This window comes from Ctenopharyngodon idella, chromosome 12 (genome assembly GCF_019924925.1).
Source record: "Ctenopharyngodon idella isolate HZGC_01 chromosome 12, HZGC01, whole genome shotgun sequence".
Taxonomy (NCBI): domain Eukaryota; kingdom Metazoa; phylum Chordata; class Actinopteri; order Cypriniformes; family Xenocyprididae; genus Ctenopharyngodon; species Ctenopharyngodon idella.
Genome location: NC_067231.1, coordinates 13,445,728 through 13,471,060, shown reverse-complemented (window position 1 = coordinate 13,471,060; position 25,333 = coordinate 13,445,728). Strand labels below are relative to the sequence as shown.

The window sequence follows — 25,333 nt, the reverse complement described above, 5'->3', positions numbered from 1 at the left end:
CAAGTTTGGTTTTGACATGACAAAGTGGTGATATCTGTAGTTAAGTTGTTTACTTACTTTTCAATGAGTCTTCCATTAACGGCATCATTTATTCATTCAGGGGCCGTTTACATTATACATATAAATTAGTAACATTATTATAATGTTAAAAGTATTGTATTGTTATAATAATATTGATAATAGGCCTAATAATCTCAATGATGAAACGTACTGTAAAGTGCTTTATTGAAGGTTTACAATTAACATTTTACATCAGCAATATTCCAGTAATTTCATTCATTCATGAGCAATCTTGCACATGTTCGTATTAGCTTATGCAGATTTGTATAAAAATATATCAACTACTTTAGTCTCTGTGGTGTCCCGGACGGTCATAATATATCTGTGAACAGGACCTCCAATAGGGGGCTTTTCCTTGTCCACTTCATGAGCTGAACATCCGGTTACCAGTGTGCAAGCAACAGCAGCCTCATCAGCATGGACAATCACCTCTCTTAGTGTTTATCAACCTTATCTGATGGGGAAAAAAAGTTTGAGGATGAATTCAAGTGGTTACTTAGTTATTGTATGTAAGCATAAAGCCATATGATACTGATATATTATACAGAAAATGACGTGCTTGTGGTGGTGACTTACCTTTTGGGACAAACTTAAGCGAGTGACTGAATATTCAAAAACGTGATAAGCCCTCCTCCGGGCCATCATTCAGAAACTCATGGCCTAGTCCATTACCACACTTACCACACAGAACCTGCACATGCATGTAAAAATATATAAACACATATGAACATATTTGTGGTCTTTAAATATTAACTAATGTTTCTGAATCTGATTCTGACCTTGTAGGCTGTTAATGACTCCATCATTTTTGTTACACTGTCTTCTCGGATAGTCTCTGTGAAGGCAGGCCAGGGAGTGGAATGGGCATATTTGGATCTGCTTGAAAAGAGTGGATGTCCACATTGGGAACAAGCATATATACCTGCAGAGAACAATAAATCAGGAAAATGTTCTTTTTAAATTAACATAACACACAGCATTTTGTTTTCTTAGCTATAGAACAGTAAAACAAAGTTGGTGAGCGACTGTCGCTACGTAGTTCATCCAATTTCTAAACAGTTACATCATAATCTTTCTAGAGGAAAAGGAAGCAGGTTGTGGAGAGTAGCCTAAATAATGAATCAGAAACATTACTTACCGGGTTTGAAATGATTTTTATAAAACTCCTTCTCGAAAAATGAACAAAATGACATTGTTTTCCAGAGATCTACAGATAAATCAAAGAGCGTATTTTGTGTGTAGATCAAGTATAAGGACAAGCTGGGAAATTGACGATAATGTTCCGGTCACGTGACCCTTACAAAACTGCTGGGTTGCACTTTCCCCAAAGGACCATTAGGTGTCAGTGCAGACCAACCGAACGCTCATATCTACGTGGTAAACGCTTGATATAATAAAATCTTAATTAAACAGGTACAAATGATACTTTATTTAATTAAAATGATTCATTTGATGACTAATTAAATCAATTAATAATAAAAAGTTTTTTAATAGTAGGCCTATGCTATGAAATGGAATGGGATTGCAATCTTAAAAAATAAAGTAAAGTAATGTAATAGGCTACAGTGGGGTCCAAAATCGGAGACCACAAGTGAAAATGCAAGTATTTTGCATTTACATAATTTACAAATAACTTTTTTAATTAACATTTTACATACATAAAAGAAATGTTAAGACTCATTTGTGTATTACATGTATGATATAATATTTTAATTAAAACAGGTATAAATTATAATTTTTATATTAATAATAATGAATAATGAATGGTATGAAATGTTGCATGAAATGTCCTTTAAAAAAAATTAAATTACAGTATAGGGTCCAAAATACAGGGGTCCAAAATGAAAGTACAGTATAGGGTTCTTGTATGTGGTTCTTATAGACCACATGTGAAAAGATGTTCTGAGACCTAAATAATAAAGAATGATAAATATTTCTTACTCATTTCACATATTTTGTTTTCTTCTTTGCTTATATTCAAAATCCTAAAACTTATCAGTACCAAAACATACTTATTGAAATGATTGAAATTGAGTAGAATTAGCAAATTTTTGCAACATTGTAAGTGATCATGCCATTGTTGATGTAATAATTTGCATCTACAAAGCTTGAGCTTGAAGAATATTTATTAAACTGTTCAGATGACGTGTTCAAAAGGGAGAAGAAAAAAAGAACGAAAAACATTCTTGACTCTCAGTCTTAAAAGTCTTTGCTGCATCTACCCAGATGTTTAGGTTTTGCTCATTCGTATTTGCAATAGTGTTTAAGTAACTCCGGAAGTTCCAACCAGTCCAAAGCCATTCTGTGAATGATGTGTTTCTGAATTGTCTTTCTGCAGAGTGTCTGCAATGAAGCAACTAAAAAACAGGGGCAGAGAGAAGAATCATTATAATCTGTCACAATGTGAGTCATACAATAATATCAAATCATATTAGCAAGTAAAAAATGAAACTTACAGCCATATTCCACCTGGACAATCCGAACACATTTAGTAGCTGCAAATACATCCACAACAGCATACAACGGCTTATTGGTGGGGATACTCTTTGCAGAAGCTCCCATATCTTCACCATTGATGATAATGTGCATGTCGCCATTCCCTTGTCCCTTAGGCACATAGACAACCCCTATCCGACTGCGGCGGGCAGTAGGGGGTAAAGCATTGGTTTTGTACAGATCATCCAGGATGTGACTGTACCTCCCGGGTCGACTGCGTCCCACCAACTTGTCTTTGGGTATGCCCATGTTTTCTATATACAGATGAGTGTCTGTGAAAAATGTTTTAGGCTTGTTTCCTGCCTCATCACCTATATTTGGCTGTTCACCACCCTCTACTTCTCCACCTCCATCCTCAGTGACTTTATTATGGTTTCTTGTTATTGCGAACACCCAGCTGTCTCCCATTTCCACAAGATCAGGCAGAGAGTATTCTGGCACAGTTTCCATTGTTCGAGGGTCATGGGCAGTAAGTCCAATCCTTAAATGACCACACCAACCCAGTTCTTTCTCTTCAATCTCCACTAGGAAGATTTCGCCAGGGCTTAAAGGGTCTTTACTGAAGCAGACGCCATTTGCAAAACTTTCTACTCGGGTGGCCTGAGTCCTGGAGAGGTCCAGTCTCACATTTGTCCCATGAACTGAGTGAAATTCCATAAACTGACCCAAAACAGCTGCCATTTTGACAGTTTTCTACAAGTTAAATAAAACGAGAAGTAAAATGTTTTTCGAGCCTATAAAACAAATGCACTAAGGATTAAAAAAATGAGTCACTTACTCATTCGAATGCGATCATTTCGATAATTTGATAATTTACATTATCCTCAGTGTTTACTCTGCTCTTCTCCGGGGGTTAGTCCTTGTCTTTTTAGCATATACCTCCACCATGGTATCCTTGTGACCTGGGGAAGTTTCTAGTCCTGAAAGGCTGACTATTTTTGACCTGCTGCATGTGTCATTGGTGGTTTAAAATAGCTGGCAAGATATGCTGAGTGAAGAATAATGACGGGGAGGAGTCTTAGCCTTCATATCAGAACTGCTTCTGAATGAAAATTCTCCAAATTCTCACAGAAATATATATATATAATTTTTTTTCTTTTTGAGATCATAGTGTGCAGTTTTTTAAAATGCTTTTCATAAGAAAGTACAGCGTGAGCTTGCATTGTATATCTTTTACCATTTATCTTCTCAGTACAGAGAATTCTGTGCTAAGAGAGCGTCACAAATCTTTATCTAGGCCAAATTGTCCTCTTTTACCCCACCTCCCAGCACAGTCTGAGACAGTGAAATATTAGTCAGGAGACAGGCTGCATTGTGGGAGTACAATTTTTTTTAGTTTCATTTTTATTGTTTTGTTTTAATGTCAGATTCATTGATCTGGCATCCTCAAGAATATTCTTATATTAATCGGAATATGGTCATTGTTAGTTTGTATGTGAATATAATCAGAGTTTGGGAAAGTTACTTTTAAAAGTAATGCATTACAATATTGAGTTTCAACCTAAAAATTAACTAATTGCATTGCTGCTTAGTTACTTTTTATGGAAAGTAATGCGTTACATTACTTTTCATTACTTTTTCTCACCTGGACTGGGCTTTGTTTTTAATCACAACAAAAAATGTCTAATTTTGGCAAAATGTAAAGGCCCTTTCACACCAAAAGTGAAATGAATAAGCTTCAGGGTGATCACAAATGTGATGTTTATCTAAAGCCATTTTTGCTTATTAGTATGGTTGAATTGGGTCATCGAAGGTCAGCAGCAAAGACATTGATTAATAAAGTGAGATTAAATACATAAAGTATATTTGTTTAATTTAACATATTTAATCATTGCAGATTTGTGCAATATTCTGAGATTACATTTCATTCTTTTTATTCATTTTGAGGAATTCTGACTTTTTGTGCAAGTGAGATGAGTAAATGCTCACATTTAGTCTAGGACAGTGGTGTCCAACCCAGATCTTGGGGTGCTACCGTCCTGCAGACTTCAGTAACTTGTGTTACTTATTTGAAAAAGTAACTTAAATTATTATATTTTGTTGTAAATTTAAAAGTAATGCCTTACTTTAGTTACTTGAAAAAAGTAATCTGATTACGTAACTCAAGTTACTTGTAATACGTTACCGCCAACACTGATTATGTTAATGTGAATGGATTAACCTGATTCCCATAACCAGAAACACTATAGGCTACATATTCCATTTTCTAGAAATCAGACAGCTGCTAACGTATTCAGAATATCCACCATAATTTAACATTCATTTATTTCTTCACATGTTCAAACAAAGGTAATTTCAGATGACATTAAATAAAATTTGAGGCTATTAAAGAAACATGTTTGGAGCGAACAGTAAATTTACATTTTACAAACAGAAAAAAAAAAAAAAACCATATAATGATCCAATTTTTTTCATCTTGTGTATTTAAAGAAAAAATAAGGACATGAATTAGAATTGACGTGTTTAATTTACTTTTTTTTAATGATTAAAATGCTGCATAATAAATTGTAAGAGTGAGCATTTCCAGTTCTATGCCCAGAGAATAGTTTATTTGTATTATGCATATTATATTACATATTCAAATAAGCATAACCAGAATATTTGAATCGTAATCTGAAAGTGCAGTGCATGTAAACGTGGTCACTGTCACAGATTCAGGACAAATGTTGAGTGCTTATGGGTCATCAACATGTCCTGTTGTGTCTTTATGAGCGCGTGGATGTTGGGGAGTTTTTTTTTTCTTTCTCTTTAATCGGGATTAAAGTGGACTCCAGCCATGCTTCCTATAATCAGATTGAGGAGCTGCTGTTCGCAAAATCACATCTGGATGGAGCCTGTGAGGGGGAGGAGTTAGTTTCTATGGGGATACACAGCTTCACAGTACCCTAATATAACTGCGAGGTACTGCATAAGTGTAGTAATAATTCAAAACTCCGTATCTGCGCGCTGCACAGTCTAGTTTTACCGACCGACACTGCACATCTACACAGCCCTGCAGCCACAATGAACGATAAAAGCGCACATCGGTCTTTAACTGTGGCTTATATCATAAAGTCTGGTAAGCTGTGTGCAGACTCATGATTCATGCAAGACGTTTTAAGAAAGTGTCATCTGTCTCCTGTCTGGAAATAATTCTCGGAACTGCGACTCAGTGTTACTGACAAGACACAAAGGCTGATATTTTTTTGGAAATCAGGCGATGGTGCAGAAATTGGGTGAGTTAATTCTTTTAAAATGATCTCGTACTAACAGAAAATGCCATTTTCCAGTGCTTCAAGAACGTCACAAAGTTGCTTTAATCTAGTTTATACGAGTATCCCATATCATTTTATAAACTGCATGAAAACAAAGCAACACACCATCTGCTGTGATGAATCACCTGCTGTGTTGCCTGTTCATTGCAACGAATTAAAGTTTATCGTGCTCAGTATTTGTACCCATCGTTGGCACATGTCTCTGGGAATTATTAATGAATATTATCCATCTGAAATATTTTATACGTGTCAGAGAGACAGATTTAAAGGAATTTTAAGGATTTTATATATAATGTGATGTTTTATGAACATATTTGCATGCAATTGTTTCATTTATCAATAACACATTCTACAAAAGTTATGTCTATTTATTTCCAACATTTGGTCTAGCTGGTTGTCTTCCAGTAAGCTGTCCATCAACATGTATTTTACTCTAGTTCAGAAGAGATGATTAAAGGATGAAAAGATTAGTAATCAATAACATTTTGGGAGGGAATGTTTCACTGTATGTCATGTTTTTACCCTGTTATAAGTCATAGCTGAAATTTGTTTCAGCTTAAAAGAAAGCCACTCATTCTGCCACACCAAATTATGGTACAGACACACTGTTTATACACTTTTATATCCTATACAGAATTGTTGATTGTTCAGTAAGATTAGATGACATATGAGAGAGGTCTGACATGCCATATAGTGTATATGTGCCCTTGAGCAGTCTGTTGGTTTATTATTTCATCAGTCCATTTTGAATGGAGTAGGGATTAAAGAGAGTTTGCCAGTTGCTGGAGAATTGGTGTCACAGGGTTACATAACCACAGAAGGCTGTCTTTAACTTACTTTTAAATGCCTTACTTGACCTAGAAAGACAGTGGGAGATCTTTGCTTTTAATTGAGTCAGTTGACTGAACTAGAAAAGTCCCATTTTCTCCTGACTAAGAGATAAATAGCTTAGTCTCTCATTCTGGCTCCCTTGATGTACTCAGTAGTTTAGGATGCTACAGTCTATATAGAAATAATTAAGATTAATGGGCAAAGCTAAATAAATAAGGGTTCTGTTATGAATAAACGGTTTTGTTTGTGTATTCTATTATTATATAACCTCTTTCATATAGGCCTACTATCATTTTCCTGAAAGTGTCAGTTTCTTTTTCTATTGATGACAGAAAGTAAACAATAATCTTAGTGTATTTTCAGCACTTTATGGACCAAAACACATGCTGAAATGTAACAATAACAGGTAACACTTTACAATAAGGTTCATTTGTTAACATTAGTTAATGTATTAACTAACATGAACTAACAATGAGCAATACATTTCTCACAGTATTTATTAATCTTTGTTAATGTTAGTTAATAAAAATACAGTTGTTCATAGTTTGTTCATGTTAGTTCACAGTGCATTAACTAATGTTAACAAATACAACTCTTGATTTTAATAATGTATTAGTAAATGTTGAAATTAACATTAACAAAGATTAATAAATGCTGTAGAAGTGCAGTCCATTATTAGTTCATGTTAACTAATGTAGTTAACTAATGTTAATTAATTAACCTTATTGTAAAGTGTTACCCAATAAGAATTGTAAATGCAAATATTCAGCATAATCTTTCTTGGTCCATTGATTTGCCTTCCACACATAGAGGATAATATCAGGCACAAAGTGCATGAACTTTCTTAAATCTTTCTTAAATCCTTATATAAGAACATAGTGTCAGAGCTTTCTGACTTTCTAAGAAGTATTTAGAATTTCAAAGTAGGTAGATTGTTATCGCCCAAACACTTATCCATTATATAAGATTTATAGACTCATCTGTAAAGCAGTGGTTCTCAGCTTTTTGACCTGAAGGCCTCCATTGCCAGACGGTACATTTGAAGGCCCCTTGCGATGCATTCAAGTGATACTATATTGAAGAACCATTTTGGGTTACCCAAACAACCTTTCAGTGAACAGTTCTTAAAATAACCATTTTTTCTTAGTGTGAAGATCTTTTTCAACTACAAAGAACCTTTTGTCCAATAGAATGGATGCTAAAGGTTCTTCAAGGAACCACAGATGCCAATAAATAACCTTTATTTTTAAGAGTGTATTTACTCTGGTGATTCCGCCATAATTATGACAAAGCTGCTTGTTTTCAAACTTTTTTTATTAACAGAAACTGTGAGTGCTGCAGAAAATTAGTTGAACACATTTCATTTTGTGAAGAACTGTACGTTCTTGAGTAAATTTATGTTTTAATATAATTCATTTCCCTGGTTGAGAACCACTGCTGTAGAGGGAAAATAGTTACTTCGCTGTGGCACAAAACTGATCCAGTCAATGTTTCGTCCAAAATAAGCATTGCCAAAGAAAGAAACTTTCACATAGTCATAATGCTTTGTAATGCTCTAAAACTGCTGATGGAAAGCAAAATGACTGTGTTGTCCAGATATCTAGTAGGGGCAAAATAGTTTCATTGTCTGTTTTTGCTGACTCAAAGATGTTTTACTTGTGCTGTGTAGAGATAAATCATGGCAGAGACGACAGGGAATGAAGGAATCCACAAATTGGCCAGTGAGATCCAGAGGCCGGGTCTACAGCCACAGCAGGACACAGATCGGAGGGGAATAGTGATCCAGCTGACGGACACTGAGGGTGAATGGGACAATCTTGATGACAGTGACCTCATTTTCACCTTGGACCGTGATGGCAAAAAGTCTCTCAGCTCCCTCCGTAACCAAAGACCATGTTCGGTCGACATTCAGACAGAGGGGGAGTGGGGTCTCAGCTCACCTGCATTCAACGTTCCTCGCTGTCAAGCTTCATCAGGCTCCCTGGGAGACTCTTTTCTTCCGGGGTCTGGCTTTCTCTCGCCTACTCACCGGCCCCTGGCCAGCTTAGTGAAGTCATTATCTACAGAACTGGAATTGAAAGAGTCTTCTTTAAAGCCCAAACCACTCCTCAGCCTTGTAAAGTCGATCTCCACAGAGCTTTCTCGCAGTGAGCCTGAAGTGTCTCAATCCAGGTCTGATTCCAAGCTCAATCTACACTTGTTTACGCAATTCACTCAGCCCAAAGGCCGCAATGGCGACTCCCGCACTGCCCCTCCATCTCCAGTCAACCTGTCCCCCACTGAGCCCAAAGCCAGCTTCTTCAAAATGGAGCTGGAGGACACCAGACGCAAGCTCACAGAAGCCATGCAGGAACCTCTGAGCATGTTCAGTAAGATCATGCGTGAGGACAGTGTTGGCAGCCCCAAGCACCAGAGGAGCACAGGATCGATGGACTCTCCAAGCTACAAAAGCTTTGGAATTGGGAAATCGTACACTGATTTGACTGCATCCGAATCTCCTAAAACTGCTAGGAAAGTAGAAAGTAAGTTTCTACCAGAGTGCAACTGGCCTGTGAGACATCGTAAACGGTGTGTGCAGAAATCCTCCCTCTCCCATGACCACCACAGCAGAGAGATAGACATTGGGCCAGTGATGGAGACCAGCACTCACGGCAACTCGTCCCAGAGCACAAATATGAACAGAACTGAAGGTTTGCCAGAAGATGTGACAAAGCAATGCTCCTCTCCAGTGCCAGGCGTGGGTCTTGGTTATGTTGCGTTAGTATCATACTGCTATTTTATCATTCCTTTGTCAGCGTATTGGTCTGGCCTGTTCCTTGGTTTAGTGTTTGGATTAATGTTGGGGCTTGTGCTGATCCGTTGGGGCTCCATCAGACACCTGTCAACCAGTCACCCACAAAGACTACACGGGACCCCCTATAATAACATTCTCTTTGAAACCCAACAGAGCAATGTTCCTTCTCTCAAGGTGAGTTAGATGCATTTTCATTGCGATTATATTTGATAAAAAAGAATTGGTGTTATACTCTGTACTTGGAAATGTCACTTTTGATTAAAAGGCCCATATTTACCCATATTTATTAGCCATATTTGATACACACATTTTCAACACAATTTTTTTTCTGTATATAATGTTTGAAAAATCAAGTTAGCATAAGTTGCTTACCCTAAAAATCCACTCATTAATTTTTCATTTTGAAATATCAATAACAATATAAAAGTTGTTTTTACTGTAACTTTATCAAAATCAGCAAAGATTTCCCAGCAAAAACAAACACAGAGGCAGACATTTTGGAAATTTTTAGAAGTCCTTCTACTTCCTGAAGAGCATGGATAATCCATGAGGGAGCAGAAGGCATGTAGTTGGGCTTTTCATTATAGAGTTTGTCATTATAGGGTTAAACGCTAAGAAAAGTAACAGAACAGCACCGCAGGTGACAACAGTCTTGTAGACTGCTATTAAACCAAAACCTGCACTTCAGTATGTCAAAGCTTATGTCCTACGGGAGTCGGGTTTTTTTTTTTAACACTCTGCAGTGAATTTCACAGTGTCTAAAGCACCTTGCTTTTCTCCAAAAACTGAGCAAAACCCTTATTACCAATCTGCTCTGTGACAAATTCTGCTCTTCAGTATCTGATGCAGAATAACATAAACTCACTGCTTGTCACAACCAACTACAGCTCTTATCCCAATGCCCTCTCTGTCTTTGTGCTAAAACTTTGTGACGAGGATGCAGAGATTACAGTAGAGTTTAAGCAAAGTGTTTCTGCGTTCCAGGGCTGGATGAACGAGATGTACACATATGATCCAGAGACTTACCACTCATCCCTCATGCACTCTGTGTATGTCACATTGGACGGATCCTGTTTGCGGCTTGACTACCCACGTAACAACATTCCCCGCTGGGCTGCCTTTGATGAGCCCTGCTACGAAAAGCAATTCACCCACTCACGGATATTTCGACTCACTGGCGGCAAGGTTAGTTTACCATTGATTTTAGCCCCTTAGTAGAAATAGGCATTGCCCTTCATTGGTGGTTTGACACAGTTTTAGTTATGGTCTCTAAACCCAAATAGCTTGAATTATAATGTGGCAGAATGTTGCAAAGATGTCATGTAATTATAATGATGTTGTTGCCTTGGTAACAGGTATTTCTTCTGCCACTGGCTTTGGCACACAAGAGAGTGTGGAACAAGAAGTATCCTATCTGCATAAGTTTGGCTGAAGGAGAAAGAGCTGTGGAGGAAGACGAGACAGTAGGGGGTCAGGGGGAGGCTCAGAAAGTAGAGAAACCCCCTGGCTCTATGACTAATGTTTCCCATCCTGTCACGCTTTACCTCTTTGGACGAACGGGACGGGAGAAAGAGGAATGGTTCCATCGACTGTTTTCTGTGTCCATTCACTGTGAAGAGGACCATTTTGAATCTATATTTGGTGGTAAAGTTGCAGTCATTTATGCTGACGTGAACGTACATACAATATATATATGTGTGTGTGTGTGTATATATATATATATATATATATATATACACACCAATCAGGCATAACATTATGACCACTGACAGGTGAAGTGAATAGCACTGATTATCTCAAATTTATTGCTAGCTGTGGTACAAACAATATTCGATTAGTTAAATTGTATGAGAATAAAACCAATTGGATTTATTGATGATACATATATAAACCTGGTTATTGTGTATGAACTTGGTTTGCGGTTCACTGGTGCACATCCGAGTTCGGAAAACAGCATACACATCATCCAAATGCACTGATCTATGTAATCCAAATAGAAAGAAATTTTATATGCATATCAAACATACACTATATTGCCAAAAGTTTTGGGACGCCTGCCTTTACGTGCACATGAACTTTAATGACATCCCATTCTTAATCCGTATGGTTTAATATGGAGTTGGCCCACCTTTTGCAGCTTTTTCTGGGAAGGCTTTCCACAAGGTTTAGGAGTGTGTTTATGGGAATTTTTGACCATTCTTCTAGAAGCGCATTTGTGAGGTCAGGCAGTGATGTTGGCGAGATGGCCGCTCTATTTCATCCCAAAGGTTGTTCTATCGGGTTGTCAGGACTCTGTGCAGGCCAGTCAAGTTCCCTCACACCAGACTCGCTCATCCATGTCTTTATGGACCTTGATTTGTGCACTGGTGCGCAGTTATGTTGGAACAGGAAGGGGCCATCCCCAAACTGTTCCCACAAAGTTGGGATGTCTTGGTATGCTGAAGCATTAAGAGTTCCTTTCACTGGAACTAAAGGCAGGGACACACCAAGCTGACGATCGGCCGTCGGGCAGTTTTTGTTTGTCGGCCGACTAAGTTTTCTCAGTGTGTTCCGCATCGTCGGCTGAAGTTGGTCCTCGTCAGCTTTTTTTCGGCCGATTCAATATGTTGAATTAGCGTCGGAGCTCGTCGGTCCGTCGGGCCATCTGATCATTCTGATTGGCTGTTCAGCTACTGCCACCTGCTGGTACGGAAAGGCATTTAATCTTATGCAGGCGCAGAACGGACGTGCTACCTGCCGTCGGCTGTCGAGCGTCGGTTTGGTGTGTCAGGGCAACTTTGGACCCAGACGCTGCCGACGTGAGCCAACCCCGCAGTCTGCTTTCGTCACCACTAGTTCAACGGCGTCGGCTTGGTGTGTTCCTGCCTTAAGGGGCCAAGCCCAACCCCTGAAAAACAACCCCACACCATAATCCCCCCTCCACCAAACTTTACACTTGGCACAGTGCAGTCAGGCAAGTACCGTTCTCCTGGCAACCGCCAAACCCAGACTCATCCATTGGATTGCCAGACAGAGAAGCGTGATTCGTCACTCCAGAGAACACGTCTCCACTGCTCTAGAGTCCAGTGGCGGCGTGCTTTACACCACTGCATCCAACGCTTTGCATTGCACTTGGTGATGTAATGCTTGGATGCAGCTGCTCGGTCATGGAAACCCATTCCATGAAGCTCTCTACACACTGTTCTTGAGCTAATCTGAAGGCCACATGAAGTTTGGAGGTCTGTAGCTATTGACTCTGCAGAAAGTTGGCGACTTCTGCACACTGTGCGCCTCTGCATGCGCTGACCCCGCTCCCTGATTTTACTTGACCTACCACTTCGTGGCTGAGTTGCTGTTGTTCCCAATTGCTTCCACTTCGTTATGATACCACTAACAGTTGACCGTGGAATATTTAGTACTGAGGAAATTTCACAAATGGACTTATTGCACAGGTGGCAACCTATCACTGTACCATGCTTGAATTCACTGAGCTCCTGAGAGCGACCCATTCTTTCACAAATGTTTGTAGAAGCAGTCTGCATGCCTAGGTGCTTGATTTTATACACCTGTGGCCATGGAAGTGATTGGAACACCTGAATTCAATGATCTGGAGGAGTGTCCCAATACTTTTGGCAATATAGTGTATAAATCTTAAATAAATATTTTCTGAGTGCATGTGTAAAATATTAGATATATTAATTTAATATTATTTAATATATTTTATAATTATCTTATTACTATTTAATAATAATAATTTATGTATTTAATATAGCAATTATTTTATTATTTCATATATCAATAATGCTAAAAGAGTATCAATACACAAGGCACTTTGTACAAAAAATATATGTGTTGATTGTTATGCCATGTTTTCATTAATGAACAGTTCTAATTGGGTAAAAAAAAAGTAAGTAACCATGGTCCTGTACCAAAGTTGCTCTTCCTCTATAATACTGTAAAAAACAAAAAAACAACAACAAAAAAAACACTATTCTAATCATTACTTTTGCTCTGTAGATAAATCTGTATTGCATGAGGAGAGCCCTCTGGGTCTGGCAAATGGTGTTGAAGGCTCAGTCAAGGACAGCAGTGAAGACGTGTTCCATAGTGATCTGGTTGGCAAAGTAAAGGAGAACATTTTACCAGACTATACTTCCTACATGACCAGTCTCGTCTTCTCAGCACACGCCAGTCCTGTTCAAAGCCCCTGCCAAAGCAGCACCCAGGGCAGTCCTACTGACAAAGAGCAGGTGAGCTTCAAACAAACATGCTTTGTGTCATAGAACGCTTTGTGTCAGTGGACAAGCTTTGTCATCTAGCAAACTGTGAATAATCTTTGTCACGTGATCATGTAAAAAGGCTCATGATATACAGATGTTGCCAAAGCATGTCAAAGTAAATCTTCTACATGGCAGGTATGTCTAAGCACATTTATCTTAGGTCTAAAACAGGCTTTACATGATGGTGAATTGCTAATGTATAAAACTAGGTAAAATATTTGGCTAAAGATTAGACATTAATTATTAAACAAAGCTTGATTCCTGTGGGTCTGGGAAGTGTGTCAGAGGCTTAGAGGCAGTTGCTAAAATTGAGAAAAAAAAGTGTTGCCTCCAAATAGAGGAAATACTATTAAAAAAGTCTGAAAATTGTTTACTGAATTTAAACCTTTCTTTTACTGAAACCTTTACTGTCTATAGTATATGGAAATGTGCCCCAATATATGTATTAATATCATAATTTATTAAAAACAGTCGTCCCCTACACCTACCCCTAACCCTAACACTTTATTCCCCCACTATTAAGCAACAGTTAGGCACTTTATTTTCACTTTTCAAATATCTTCCTCATTTTTATTTATAATAATCGCTTCTCTGAGCTGATATGCAATAGAAAAAGGGAGAAGAATGAGTTTGTAAAAAGGCGGATTCAAACTCAGGTCGGTCGCTTCAAAAGCCAACACCACCCGCTTTACTCTCCACACCACTAATCCTGTTTTCAGTGGGATTTCATGTGTTATTTTGTCTGGCTCAATCAAAAAATGGTGGGCGGAGTTAGTATAAATAGCCTCTGCCAACAAGGCAGGCTATTGTGGAAACCATGATACTTTTTTCAGGATTGTTTGATGAACAAAAAGTTCAAAGAATAGCATTTATGTGAAACAGAATTCTTTTATAACATTATAACCTCAAACTTTTGAACGCTAGTGCGCAGCTGACTGTGATCGACAAATGCAAATTAGAAAAGCATTTTTAATGCTAAAAATGCTGTTTTTTGGGCAAGTCAAAGTAAATTTTCTACATGGCAGGTATGTCAAAGAACATTTATCTAGGTCTAAAACATGTTGGCAATACATGCTGGTAAATTGCTATATAAAACTAGGGAAATATAAAACTAGGTAAATTACTTGGCTAAAGATTACCCATAAATTATTTTTTTTTTTCCTGTGGGGTGTGAGAAGTGTGTGAGATGCTTAAAGGCAGTGGCTAAAAATGAGTTTTGCCTCCAAATGCAGGAAATACTATAACAAAATGTTGAAAAATGTTTTACATTAAAATATTCTGAAACGTAATTTAAGCTAATTTATTAATCGCATTCCAAAATGTTGTTTTGTTGTGCATTTTCATAATGTCATAAAAATACTAAAATTTCATACAGTTTTGGAATAGGATTAATCACATTTTTCAGAACCAATTTGTTTTTTTAAATGTTCATATTTAAAAATGCAAATCTTTCTCATGCTTTACAATGATTCAGCATATCTCTTATATGACAGTTTACCCCTGAAGTGGAACAAGTTGTGTCACTGGTCCACTTTATTTCAGAAGCAATATTTTTGGCACAGTGTTTTGTTTTCTATCTTGAAATATATTAAGGAGCAATATTTTTATTTCTCCTTGCAGGACAATTCAAGTGAAAAGGGGTTAACATTTTTAATTACTCCAAAGTTTTTTCTTCCATCACCCCTTTAGGACCAGAACTTTTGTTGCAGTGAGGAAGAAACAAAGCCTGTCTGGTTGAATGCACTAATTGGTCGAATCTTTTGGGACTTCCTCCATGAGAAGTACTGGGCTGATAAAGTCCAACAGAAGATACAGCAAAAGCTGAGCAAAATTCGGGTAAGAGAACAGACAAAAATTACATCATGTTCTTTAACTCGACAAAGTGTGTGGATGTTTTTTTTTTTTAATCTTCCTCAAGCATAATTTCAAAAAGTGAAACAAATAGTTTGTAATATTAATGGTCCTACCCTGTGTGCATGTATTTCTGAGTTTACCCTCCTTTACAACAGTTGCCTTACTTCATGGATGAACTGACCCTCACCGAACTGGCCATGGGCTCCAGCATGCCCCAGATAACAGGCACATCACTACCACAGGTCAACAGCAGAGGTGAGTGGGGCTCCTAAGAGCCTCTTATAAAAGAGCATATTAGGTCATTCATCCATCAGGACTGCTTGAGCGTATGTGTTATTATGTTCCTGCACTGAGCAGTAGATGAGATGTTATTATCCTTCTGTAATCTCAGGGATCAAAGGAGCACATAACATCACGTCACTCTTCTCAACGAATAGCAGCTTGTCTATGAGCGTGTGCACACGTGTCTGTTTACGCGCTCAGCTGCATGGTGAAATGCCCGCTGTGAAGCATATGCGGGATGTATTATCCCCATGAGATGTGAAGTTATTATTGTGTGGGGCACAGTGTGTGTCTTTTACTCTCTGCCTCATGATCTGTGAGCATTATGTAACATGTAATGGCTTTCAACAGAGTCTGGCTCCCTCTCTCAGGTCTCATCCCATTTATGGATTTATAATGTGTGCTAGACTTGTGGGCATTTTATTGTGGTATAATTTTGTGCAATTTATGCATTAACAGATCGTGTTGCTTTAATCTTGACCATATAGATTAGTAACACATGCTCTTAGAGTCTTTGGTTTTAGCACTTTACAAAATTATTAGCCAATATTAAACTAGGAAATTAATGTATGTGAGCTGAGCTGATATATATAACTGTTACTTTTTTTATTACTTTTTATTTAATTTCTAAAAAGAAATCATGCAAATCATGCATTTTTGAATAAGCATTTCTTTAAATAAACAGTTAAATCATGACAACTCTCAAAGTACTTTTGGCATGTTAATAAATATGGCAGCATTAATGTATTTGGTCTTGCGAACTGGATCTGCTACGCTGCTGCAAAGCAAGTATGGACTTGCTACTGCTATTAGATTTAGACATGCTGCTGTGAGCATGTAAGATATGCTGCTGCATGAATAGATATAAATCCCGTAGCAGATCTAGGCAGGTGGAACTGGGGGAGGTGGAGGGTTTCAGAGGAACTCTGATAGCAAGCTGCAGGACTTACCTACAGCGAACACTGAACCAGACTATTTAAATGTTGAGCAAGTAATCTCATTGGCTGCAGAAACAGTAAAGGACAATCAGCTTGTGTCATGTGGTAATGATGAGATAGCTTGCAGACTTCATGTGTTTCATGACTGAACTAGATATTTATTACTGAATGTAAAAGTATTTGTATCAACAGTTGTAACAGCAACAACAGGTAACTTTTGAAATGAAAAAAAGAAAAAAATAGAAAATATCTTTGTGTGTCAGGCCTATGGTTGCATTTGGAGGTGGAGTACACAGGAGCACTACAGATGACTCTAGAGACCAAAATCAACCTCTCCAAACTTGGGAAGGAGGGAGTCCTTGAGGCAGAGACAGAGGTGGAGACCATCAATGTGTAGTAAGTTTTTTGAGAATCCAAAATATCCAGTAAAATAATAATAAAAAATATCCTGGAAAATATAGAGTACTTATTATCTCAACACAGCCTAGCATATGCAGTCTACTATATAACCTACACTACCGTTCAAAAGTTTAAAAAAAAAAACTTAAACTGAACAAAAGTGTCAGTAAACACTTTTAGATTGTTACTAAAAATGTATACAGTATTTTAAATAAATGCTGTTCTTTTGTACTTTCTATTCATTAAAGAATCCTGAAAAAACGTATATCATGGTTTCCACAAAAATATTAAGCAGCACAAACGTTTTCAGCATTGATAATAATAAGCCACGTTTCTTGAACAACAAATCTTTATATTAGAATGATTTTGAAAGATCTCCGATGAAAAATCATGTGATACTGAAGAGTTATGGTTGATGAAAGTTCAGATATGCCATCCTAGGAATAAAGCACATTTTAAAATGTATTTAAATAGAACACAGTTAATTTAAATTGCAATAATATTTCACAATATCTAGTAAATGCAGCCTTGGTGAGCATAAGAGACTTCTTTCAAAAACATTAAAACTTAGTACAATCCTAATACAATTTGTGGGGTTTATGTTTATATCTTGTTATGATGAGGTCTTGTCTGTATGTGTTCTGTAGTAGCAGGTCCAGGCTCTCTGTGCTGGCTGACAGTGATGAGGAATCCTCAAGTGCTGGATCGTCTGATGAGGAGGAAGTTTCAACTTCTGACACTCAAGGAACTCTGACAGAAAAGGCTCTACCTGGTGTTGAGGGGTAATTATTATTAACTGAACAATTCACATAATTCAATAAACAGTTATTCTCTGAGATCTTAGAGTTTGCCATGTTGCAAATATTTGCATTATTTGGATGGAATATATTTCAGAAATGCTGGCCTTGTAAATTAAAGATCAGGATGTAGTCAAGTGGCTTGCTGGCATTATAGGGATAGTTCACCCAAAAATTAAAATTTAGATGAAAATCATTTTCCTATCCTCATGTTGTTCCAAACCTGAATGACTTTCGGTAACACTTTACAATAAGGTTTCATTTATTAACATTAGTTAACAATATTAGTTAACATGAACTAACATTGAACAATACTTCTATGGCATTTAATAAAATCCGTCATTCCGTCATTCCCTGAAGGAGGGAACGGAGACGTTACGTCGATACTGACCTATTGGGGTCCCTATGCAAAGCGCCACAGCCACTGAACTGTGTTATGGGTGTTGGAGACGCAGATGCTGGCAAGCTGTAGCGTGCCCTTTGGCAACTGCCCTCACACAGTCATAACCTACCCAGTGCCCCATGTAAGCCCAAGGAGAGTAGTCATCCATACTAAAAGGATGGAAGGGACGGGGATTACCCTAGAGACAGTCGTAGCTGCTGTTCCTCATATCATGACATTTCATGGGGATCTGATTTTTTTTTCAGCCATGACCAGTGTTGTTAATGTAGAGGGATACTACGGAGACCACACCCTGCCGAAAGGGAGGTAACGTGTGGTGTATACACATATGGACTGACCTGTGGGGCAGTACTACATATGGAAGATCTCTGCGGTAGATCCTGCCTAGCCAGGGAGGAGTTACTACCAATGCAGAGATGAGGCAGAGCAGAGCTGCCCAGGGAAAGACATGGGTTTACCGACAGGGAAACTGTATCATAGACAGTACACATATGGGATTACTGAGGGGAAATCACAGCATATGGGCATCTAGCCCAGTACAAGGGCATGCACACAAGAACTTGGCCTGGTATCGGAAGCCTCCGCCGTGTCTGACTGCCGAAGGATGGTGGATTAACTCAATTCAGGGTTTGCTAAGTGGGGAACTCACCTGAAGAGCAAGAAGGTGCTCGTATCCCCCCGTTAGAGTGGAATGGCGCTGCAAGTGACACCAAGCCAGTCTTCCTGCACATTACCTGTTTGTACTCAACACACAGGAAGAAAACAGCTCCACTTGGAGATTGTAGAATCTCGCAAATGTGTTAGGTGTCGCCCAGCCCGCAGCTCTGCAGATGTCTGCCAGAGAGGTGCCGTGCACCAATGCCCAGGAGGACGCAACACCCTGAGTGGAGTGAGCTCTCACCCCAAAGGGGCATGGCTCGCCTTGGGGCTGGTACACTATCCAGTGGACCAGCCTCTGTTTGGAGACAACCTTTCCTCTCTGCTGACCTCCAAAGCAGATAAAGAGCTGCTCTGAGCTTCTGAAGCTCTGCGTGTGGTCCACGTAAACACGCAATGCATGAACAGAACACACCAACGGGAGGGCTGGGACTGCCTCCTCTGGGGGCAGCGCTTGCAAGTTCACCACATGTCCCGAAAGGAATGGTGGGAACTTTGGGCAAGTATCCAGGCCAGGGTCACAGGATCACGTGAGACAGAGCCGGCCCAAACTCAAGGCATGATTCGCTGACCGAAAATGCCTGCAGGTCCCCCACCCTCTTGAAGGAAGTGAGCATGGTCAGGAGCACTGTCAGGAGCCACTGCTGACTCCAGAGGAGGAGATGGTGGGCGGGTTGTGACATGCGAGTACCCCACCTTGAAGGTTGATGTACGCAACAGTCGCAGTCTTGTCCGTATAGACCAACACAAGCTTACCCTGAAGCAACGGTTGAAACCGGTGCAGGGCAAACAGCACTGACAGCAGCTCCTGGCAATTGGTATGCCAGTGCAGTCGAGATCCCGTCCAGGAGCCCAAAGCTGCATGCCTGTTGCACACAGCGCCCCAACCCGTACTGGAGGCACTTGCTCTAAGGGCAATCCGGCCTGTATATTGCTTCAGTGGGACCGCTGATTTCCTCCTGAATGTATTCAGGCAGTTCAGCACTAACTGCACGCACTCGTTGGTGAGACGCGCCGTCATACTGACCGAGTCTAACTCCATACCAAGAAAAGAGATGCTCTGCACCGGGGAGAGCTTGCTCTTTTCCCAGTTGACCCAAAGCCCCAGACTTTGGTAAAGACGCGGGGAGACAGGGACAGTCCAAAAGGGTGTACCTTATACTAATATCCTCAACCCTTTAAAGGAAAGCGTAGTAACGGTCTGTCGAAGTAAACTCGAGACATAAAAGTATGCGTCCTTCAGGTCGATCGCTGCAAACCAATCCTGGGAGCGAACGCACATGAGGATGTGTTTCTGTGTGGGCATCTTGAGCTTGTAAAGGGCCCGATTCAAGACACGCAGATCCAAGATTGGTTGTAACTCACCACTATCTTGGGTACGGCTGGAGGGACAGGCTCTATTGCGTCCTTCAACAGCAGGACCGCAATCTCTGCTCGCAGGACAGGGGCATCTTTGTTTGCCACTGAGGCAAACAGGCCACCGCTGAACCTGGGGGAACACCTGGTGAACTGAATCGTGTAGCCGTGTCTGACTGTCCGTATGCGCCAGCGGGATGGGCTGGGAAGCACTAAGTAAGTAAAATAAGTAAGCTAAAGGAAAGTAAAAATTCTCCACCCGGCCCTCCTCCGTGGGAAATAGTCCTTGACAGTGTCGCCAAAGAGGTCACCTTGTGAGATGGGAGCGTCAAGAAAGCGTACTTTGTTGACATCTCGCATCTTTGCAAGTTTAGTCAGAGATGGCACTCCTGGACCACCAAGGTGGACATTGTCTGGCAGAGGGCCCGGAGGGCGAGGTCAGATCTACCCTTGTGCATTATGATTGCTTTGGCCTTCAAGACGGCCATCGAATGCAAGTCGGGTGCAGCCTGTCCAGCGACACTGTGAGGCTCACAGGAGGTGGACGGAAGCCGTGGACGATTCCTCCAGGTGGCAGCACTTTGCAGGCATAAATGCATCTCAATTGCACACTCCACCTGGGTAATCCCCACATGGAAGCGGGAAGTTCAGCTTCATCTTCCTCTCCAGAGGACAATAACCCACTCTCCAACGCAGCTATCAACATCTGATCTTCAAGGAGAGATCTCCTCAGGAATAAACTGTTTTTAGCAATTAAAATTGCTGCTCTTGGCACAGGAATCCACTTCAGTTGAAGGATGACTGGAATTAGCAATCACTGTTCACAACCGCACGGCTCCGAAGCAAAGTATGAATGAGTGAGTGGGGAGTAGGAGTGGCTCGGCATGCAAATCTCACTTGCTAATGTTCATTGGCTTGTTTATTTACCACTTGGAGGTCATTGGCCTCCCAGGTGAGACCCCAATACGTCAGTATTGATGTAACGTTGAACGAGACTGACTGAATAGGAATATTAGGTAATATTAATTACAACATTTACTAATACATTATTAAAATCCAACGTTGTATTTGTTAACATTTGTTAATGCACTTTGTTCGAGTGAACAAAGAAAGAATCTAATATAAACAAACAATAAACAGATGTATTTTTATTAACTAACATTAACAAAGATTAATAAATACTGTAACAAAATATATTGCGATCTATTTCAGAGAATGTAAACCTTGTAAACTTTGCTTCCTGTCCATAAAGTGAAAGTGGATGGGGACTAGAGAAAACCGTGGTCAACATTCACTTTCAATGTATGGAAAAGAGCAGCTTGGACACCTTGCTAAATGTCGCCTTTTGTGTAACAGCCAAGAGGGTTTGGAGTGACATGATTTTTGGGTGAACTATGCCTATAAAACATAATCTCTGTCTATTTTGAGTTGTTTGACAAAAACGCTGCTTAAAATAAATCAAGGCCACCTGATGAAAAATTTACTTCGCTTCCCACAGGGCTGCAGCTGGAGGCAGCACTAGTAGGCGGATTTTGAGATTTGTTGACAAGATTGCCAAGTCGAAGTACTTCCAAAAGGCCACGGAAAATGAGTACATAAAAAAGAAGATCGAAGAAATGTCCAACACCCCTCTACTGCTTGCGGTGGAAGTACAAGAGCTCTCTGGAACTCTCGCAGTCAACATTCCTCCTCCCCCCACCGACAGAATATGGTACGAGCCATTCTCACTCAACTACACACACGCTGTTAATGTTGCATTAGGGACTGAAGCTTTGCTTAAGCTTACACAGTGTTTACAGAGATTATCAAAAGCAATCACGCTCCTTAACGATTGGTGTCATTCACTCTTGAAGGTTTAACTTTGTTGTAATTAAATTTCAATTTGATAATTAAGGATTAGACACAAGTGTAACACGGTCTACTAAACGGCGTGATGTGATGAATTCAGTGATGCAAGGAGGAGGAGCAGGATTGTGGACCAATGCAATTTCACTGTGGGTGCCCCTTGTAAAAAAAGAAGTACACTTTAGCATATTTTATTTAAAAAAAAAAAAAAAGTACTTAGTATGGAAATAATATACTTTAAAAGATAATACTTAAGTCCGAACTGAATGTAATGTTTCCAGCATGTTAATTGCAATTAAAGGGGTGGTTCATTGCAATTTCACTTTTTTAACTTTAGTTAGTGTGTAATGTTGCTGTTGGAGCATAAACAACATCTGCAAAGTTAGGACACTCAAAGTTCAATACAAAAAGAGATATTTTCTTTTAAAGAATTCTTTAAGGACTACAACAAACGACTGGTAGGGACTACACCGAGCTTCTTCCCGGGTTGGTGACATCACTAACCCTAAAATTTACATAAACCCTGCCCCCGAGAACACGCAAACAAATTATAACCGTAATTAAACTAAACTATACTTGTTCTAACTTCATGCAGCATATATTCTCTGGCTCTGTAGGCATCTTACAACAGTTCCTACACAAGCGCTTTATAGATTATCTTGACAGAATATGCAATCAATAAATTTAAGATAGTTAACTCCACATCAGCTAAATAAATTCATCAACTAACCATTCAGAAACGTCCTGTTGCATTCTGCATTGTCACTTCTTCTTGAGTATCTCCATCATTGTCTGGCTTTGTTTAGAACATAAAAGGCTGAACAGTTTCTGACATTTTCAGTGAGTCTGAGGTAATCAGCGCTGCTAACACGAGCTTGTGAAACTCTGCCATCTTTGTAGGAGCAGAAGCTCATTTGCATTTAAAGGGACACAAACAAAAACAGCGTTTTTGCTCACCCTCAAAAAGTGACAAATTGAACATGCTATAAAATATTATCTGTGGGGTACTTTGAGCTGAAACTTCACATACACACTCTGGGGACATCAGAGACTTATTTTACATCTTGTAAAAGTGGCATTCTGTAATGATGGGTCGGCAGAGCGGGGATCCATTTGCAGCTTTATTAAGAATAGTAGATACACAGGTAGACAGGGGCAAAGGCAAGAACATAAACAGGGACAGGCAAGGGTCGAGGCAGGCGGCAGACAAACAGTATCGGGTCACAGGCAGAGATCAGGGCAGGCGGCAAACAAACACAGTCCAGTACACAGGCAAGGTTCAGGGCAGGCAGCAGAGAATCACAAAGAATAAACAATCCAACGGAAACCAGGAAAACAGTCCACAAGAAAACGCTTAGTAATGATCACCGGGGCAAATCAAGACTTTGCGGTGAGAGAGTGTGTGTGTGTGTGTGACTTAAATAGTCCAGGTAATGATCTGCAGGTGTGTGTGGCAATTGGTGATTGGTGTGGAGTGTGCATGTGGTTGGAAGGGAGGATTATGGGAAATGAAGTCCAGGAACTGACAGGAACAGACGGTGATCGTGACACATTATATGACCCCTTTAAATTAATATATAGTTTAAGTTCATATTAAATGCAACTGGCTGAACTTCAGAGTGATTTTTTGACCGACTTGGATTTTAGTACATTTTTATATGTAAGTTCGTAATTACTTTTATTGTCTTTGAAATATGGTTAAAGTGTACCTGAATGTACTGACAGGTATTTATGGATTTATGGTACCTAAAATATAATGTCATTTCTATTGAAACTTGTATGTCATCTATTTAGATATATTTGTAATTACACAATTTGTAATTATGAAGTTGCAATTTAGTACAATTAAAATATATTAACAAAGTGAATATTAAACAACACACTACAGATAAAATTAATCAAGTACTCAACTTGTGCTTTAGTATGTTAGTCAACACATCAAAATAAAGCATGAAAAAAGATGATTAAAATGTAATGATTTAAAATGTACTTTAAAGTAAAACTTTTAATTTGACACTATTACTAAGTGACTTTTTAAAAAGGGTATTTAATTGTGTTAAGTAAAAGTTTTATGGAATATTGCAGTGTTAATCAAAGTCTTACATAAAATACCATGCTTAAAATGTCCCTACTACCTGACAGATAAGTCAAATAGCGTATCACACCTGTCTCTGTGACAACCATAGGCTCTGTAAACACCAAAAAGAGTCAGGGAAATGGCCTACTCTTTGCCCGTAAATCATTTTGTGTGTTCAGGTTTCCTGAAATCAGGTTTGCAGACATGTCTTTGGATACATGCACCAGAATAAAAAGTGTTTTATTGGTTCTCTCTCAGGTATGGTTTCTGTGGACCTCCGAAGCTTGATCTAAGAGTCAGACCCAAACTGGGAGAGCGAGAAGTGACTTTCTGTCATGTGACTGAATGGATTGAAAAAAAGCTACAAGATGAGTTTCAGGTTGGTTTTGATGATATCGTGATAGCTTCACTATAAACTTAACAAACATGTTAAGTATATGACAGATTTTAATTTAATTGTTTATTTAATTGTTTATTTAATTTACTTTAAAATGTTTGAATTAACCTCCATAACAAATCATGTCTGATTTCCTAATATGTTTCCAGAAAGTTTTTGTTTTGCCCAACATGGATGACATTTACCTGCCACTAATGCACTCTGGGATGGACAACCCGACAGCTTCCCAACAACACCCTGCAAAGCTGTCCCAGCATTCCTCTGTGGCCTCCACTGACAGGTGTGATCTGGAACATACTGCAGAACTACAGTAGTGCCTTCTTGTGGACAGACATGACAATACACCGGTATCAGGAACTCGCTCCTTCAAAAAAAAAAAAAAAAACTACTACGAGTGTAACTTGTAATCAGCTTCATTTAAACATCTCAGCACAGAACAAACTGTCAGTAGCTCCCACACATGTTCCCTCTTAATTTATTATCTCCCATCATCATGCATTCCCATTTCTTGGAAACCCAAAAAAGTTATTCTTTTCATACCAGTGGCTTAAAGGGTTAGTTCACCCAAAAATTAAAATTCAGTCATTTATTACTCACCGTCATGTCGTTCCACACCCGTAAGACCTTCGTTCAT

The 25,333-nt window shown here is 39.2% G+C and overlaps 3 protein-coding genes across 5 annotated transcripts; 1 reads left to right on the top strand and 2 right to left on the bottom strand.

The window, feature by feature from the left end:
• Window positions 1-208: 208 nt before the first annotated feature.
• Window positions 209-1,411, bottom strand: msrb1b (methionine sulfoxide reductase B1b). The gene is made up of 4 exons (XM_051915275.1): window positions 1,199-1,411; window positions 840-982; window positions 637-751; window positions 209-514 (listed from the first exon to the last, which is right to left on the bottom strand). Exons 1-4 carry the CDS (start codon window positions 1,251-1,253, stop codon window positions 495-497), a joined length of 333 nt encoding a protein of 110 aa, XP_051771235.1. The 5' UTR covers window positions 1,254-1,411; the 3' UTR covers window positions 209-494.
• Window positions 1,412-2,168: 757 nt separating this feature from the next.
• Window positions 2,169-3,494, bottom strand: neurl2 (neuralized E3 ubiquitin protein ligase 2). Of its 2 annotated transcripts, XM_051915270.1 has the most exons (3): window positions 3,335-3,491; window positions 2,517-3,249; window positions 2,169-2,417 (listed from the first exon to the last, which is right to left on the bottom strand). In XM_051915270.1, exons 2-3 carry the CDS (start codon window positions 3,235-3,237, stop codon window positions 2,302-2,304), a joined length of 837 nt encoding a protein of 278 aa, XP_051771230.1. In that variant the 5' UTR covers window positions 3,238-3,249; window positions 3,335-3,491; the 3' UTR covers window positions 2,169-2,301. The 2 variants fall into 2 exon arrangements, with proteins under 2 accessions (XP_051771230.1, XP_051771229.1); XM_051915269.1 differs by having other exon boundaries at window positions 2,517-3,494.
• A 1,886-nt stretch (window positions 3,495-5,380) lies between these two features.
• tex2l (testis expressed 2, like) lies at window positions 5,381-25,333 on the top strand. Of its 2 annotated transcripts, XM_051915251.1 has the most exons (12): window positions 5,381-5,771; window positions 8,311-9,609; window positions 10,420-10,620; window positions 10,791-11,079; window positions 13,432-13,664; window positions 15,384-15,530; window positions 15,704-15,803; window positions 17,032-17,164; window positions 17,815-17,949; window positions 21,879-22,091; window positions 24,561-24,681; window positions 24,849-25,333. In XM_051915251.1, exons 2-12 carry the CDS (start codon window positions 8,320-8,322, stop codon window positions 25,011-25,013), a joined length of 3,027 nt encoding a protein of 1,008 aa, XP_051771211.1. In that variant the 5' UTR covers window positions 5,381-5,771; window positions 8,311-8,319; the 3' UTR covers window positions 25,014-25,333. The 2 variants fall into 2 exon arrangements, with proteins under 2 accessions (XP_051771211.1, XP_051771212.1); XM_051915252.1 differs by lacking the exons at window positions 5,381-5,771; window positions 8,311-9,609; window positions 10,420-10,620; window positions 10,791-11,079 and having other exon boundaries at window positions 13,111-13,664; window positions 24,849-25,332.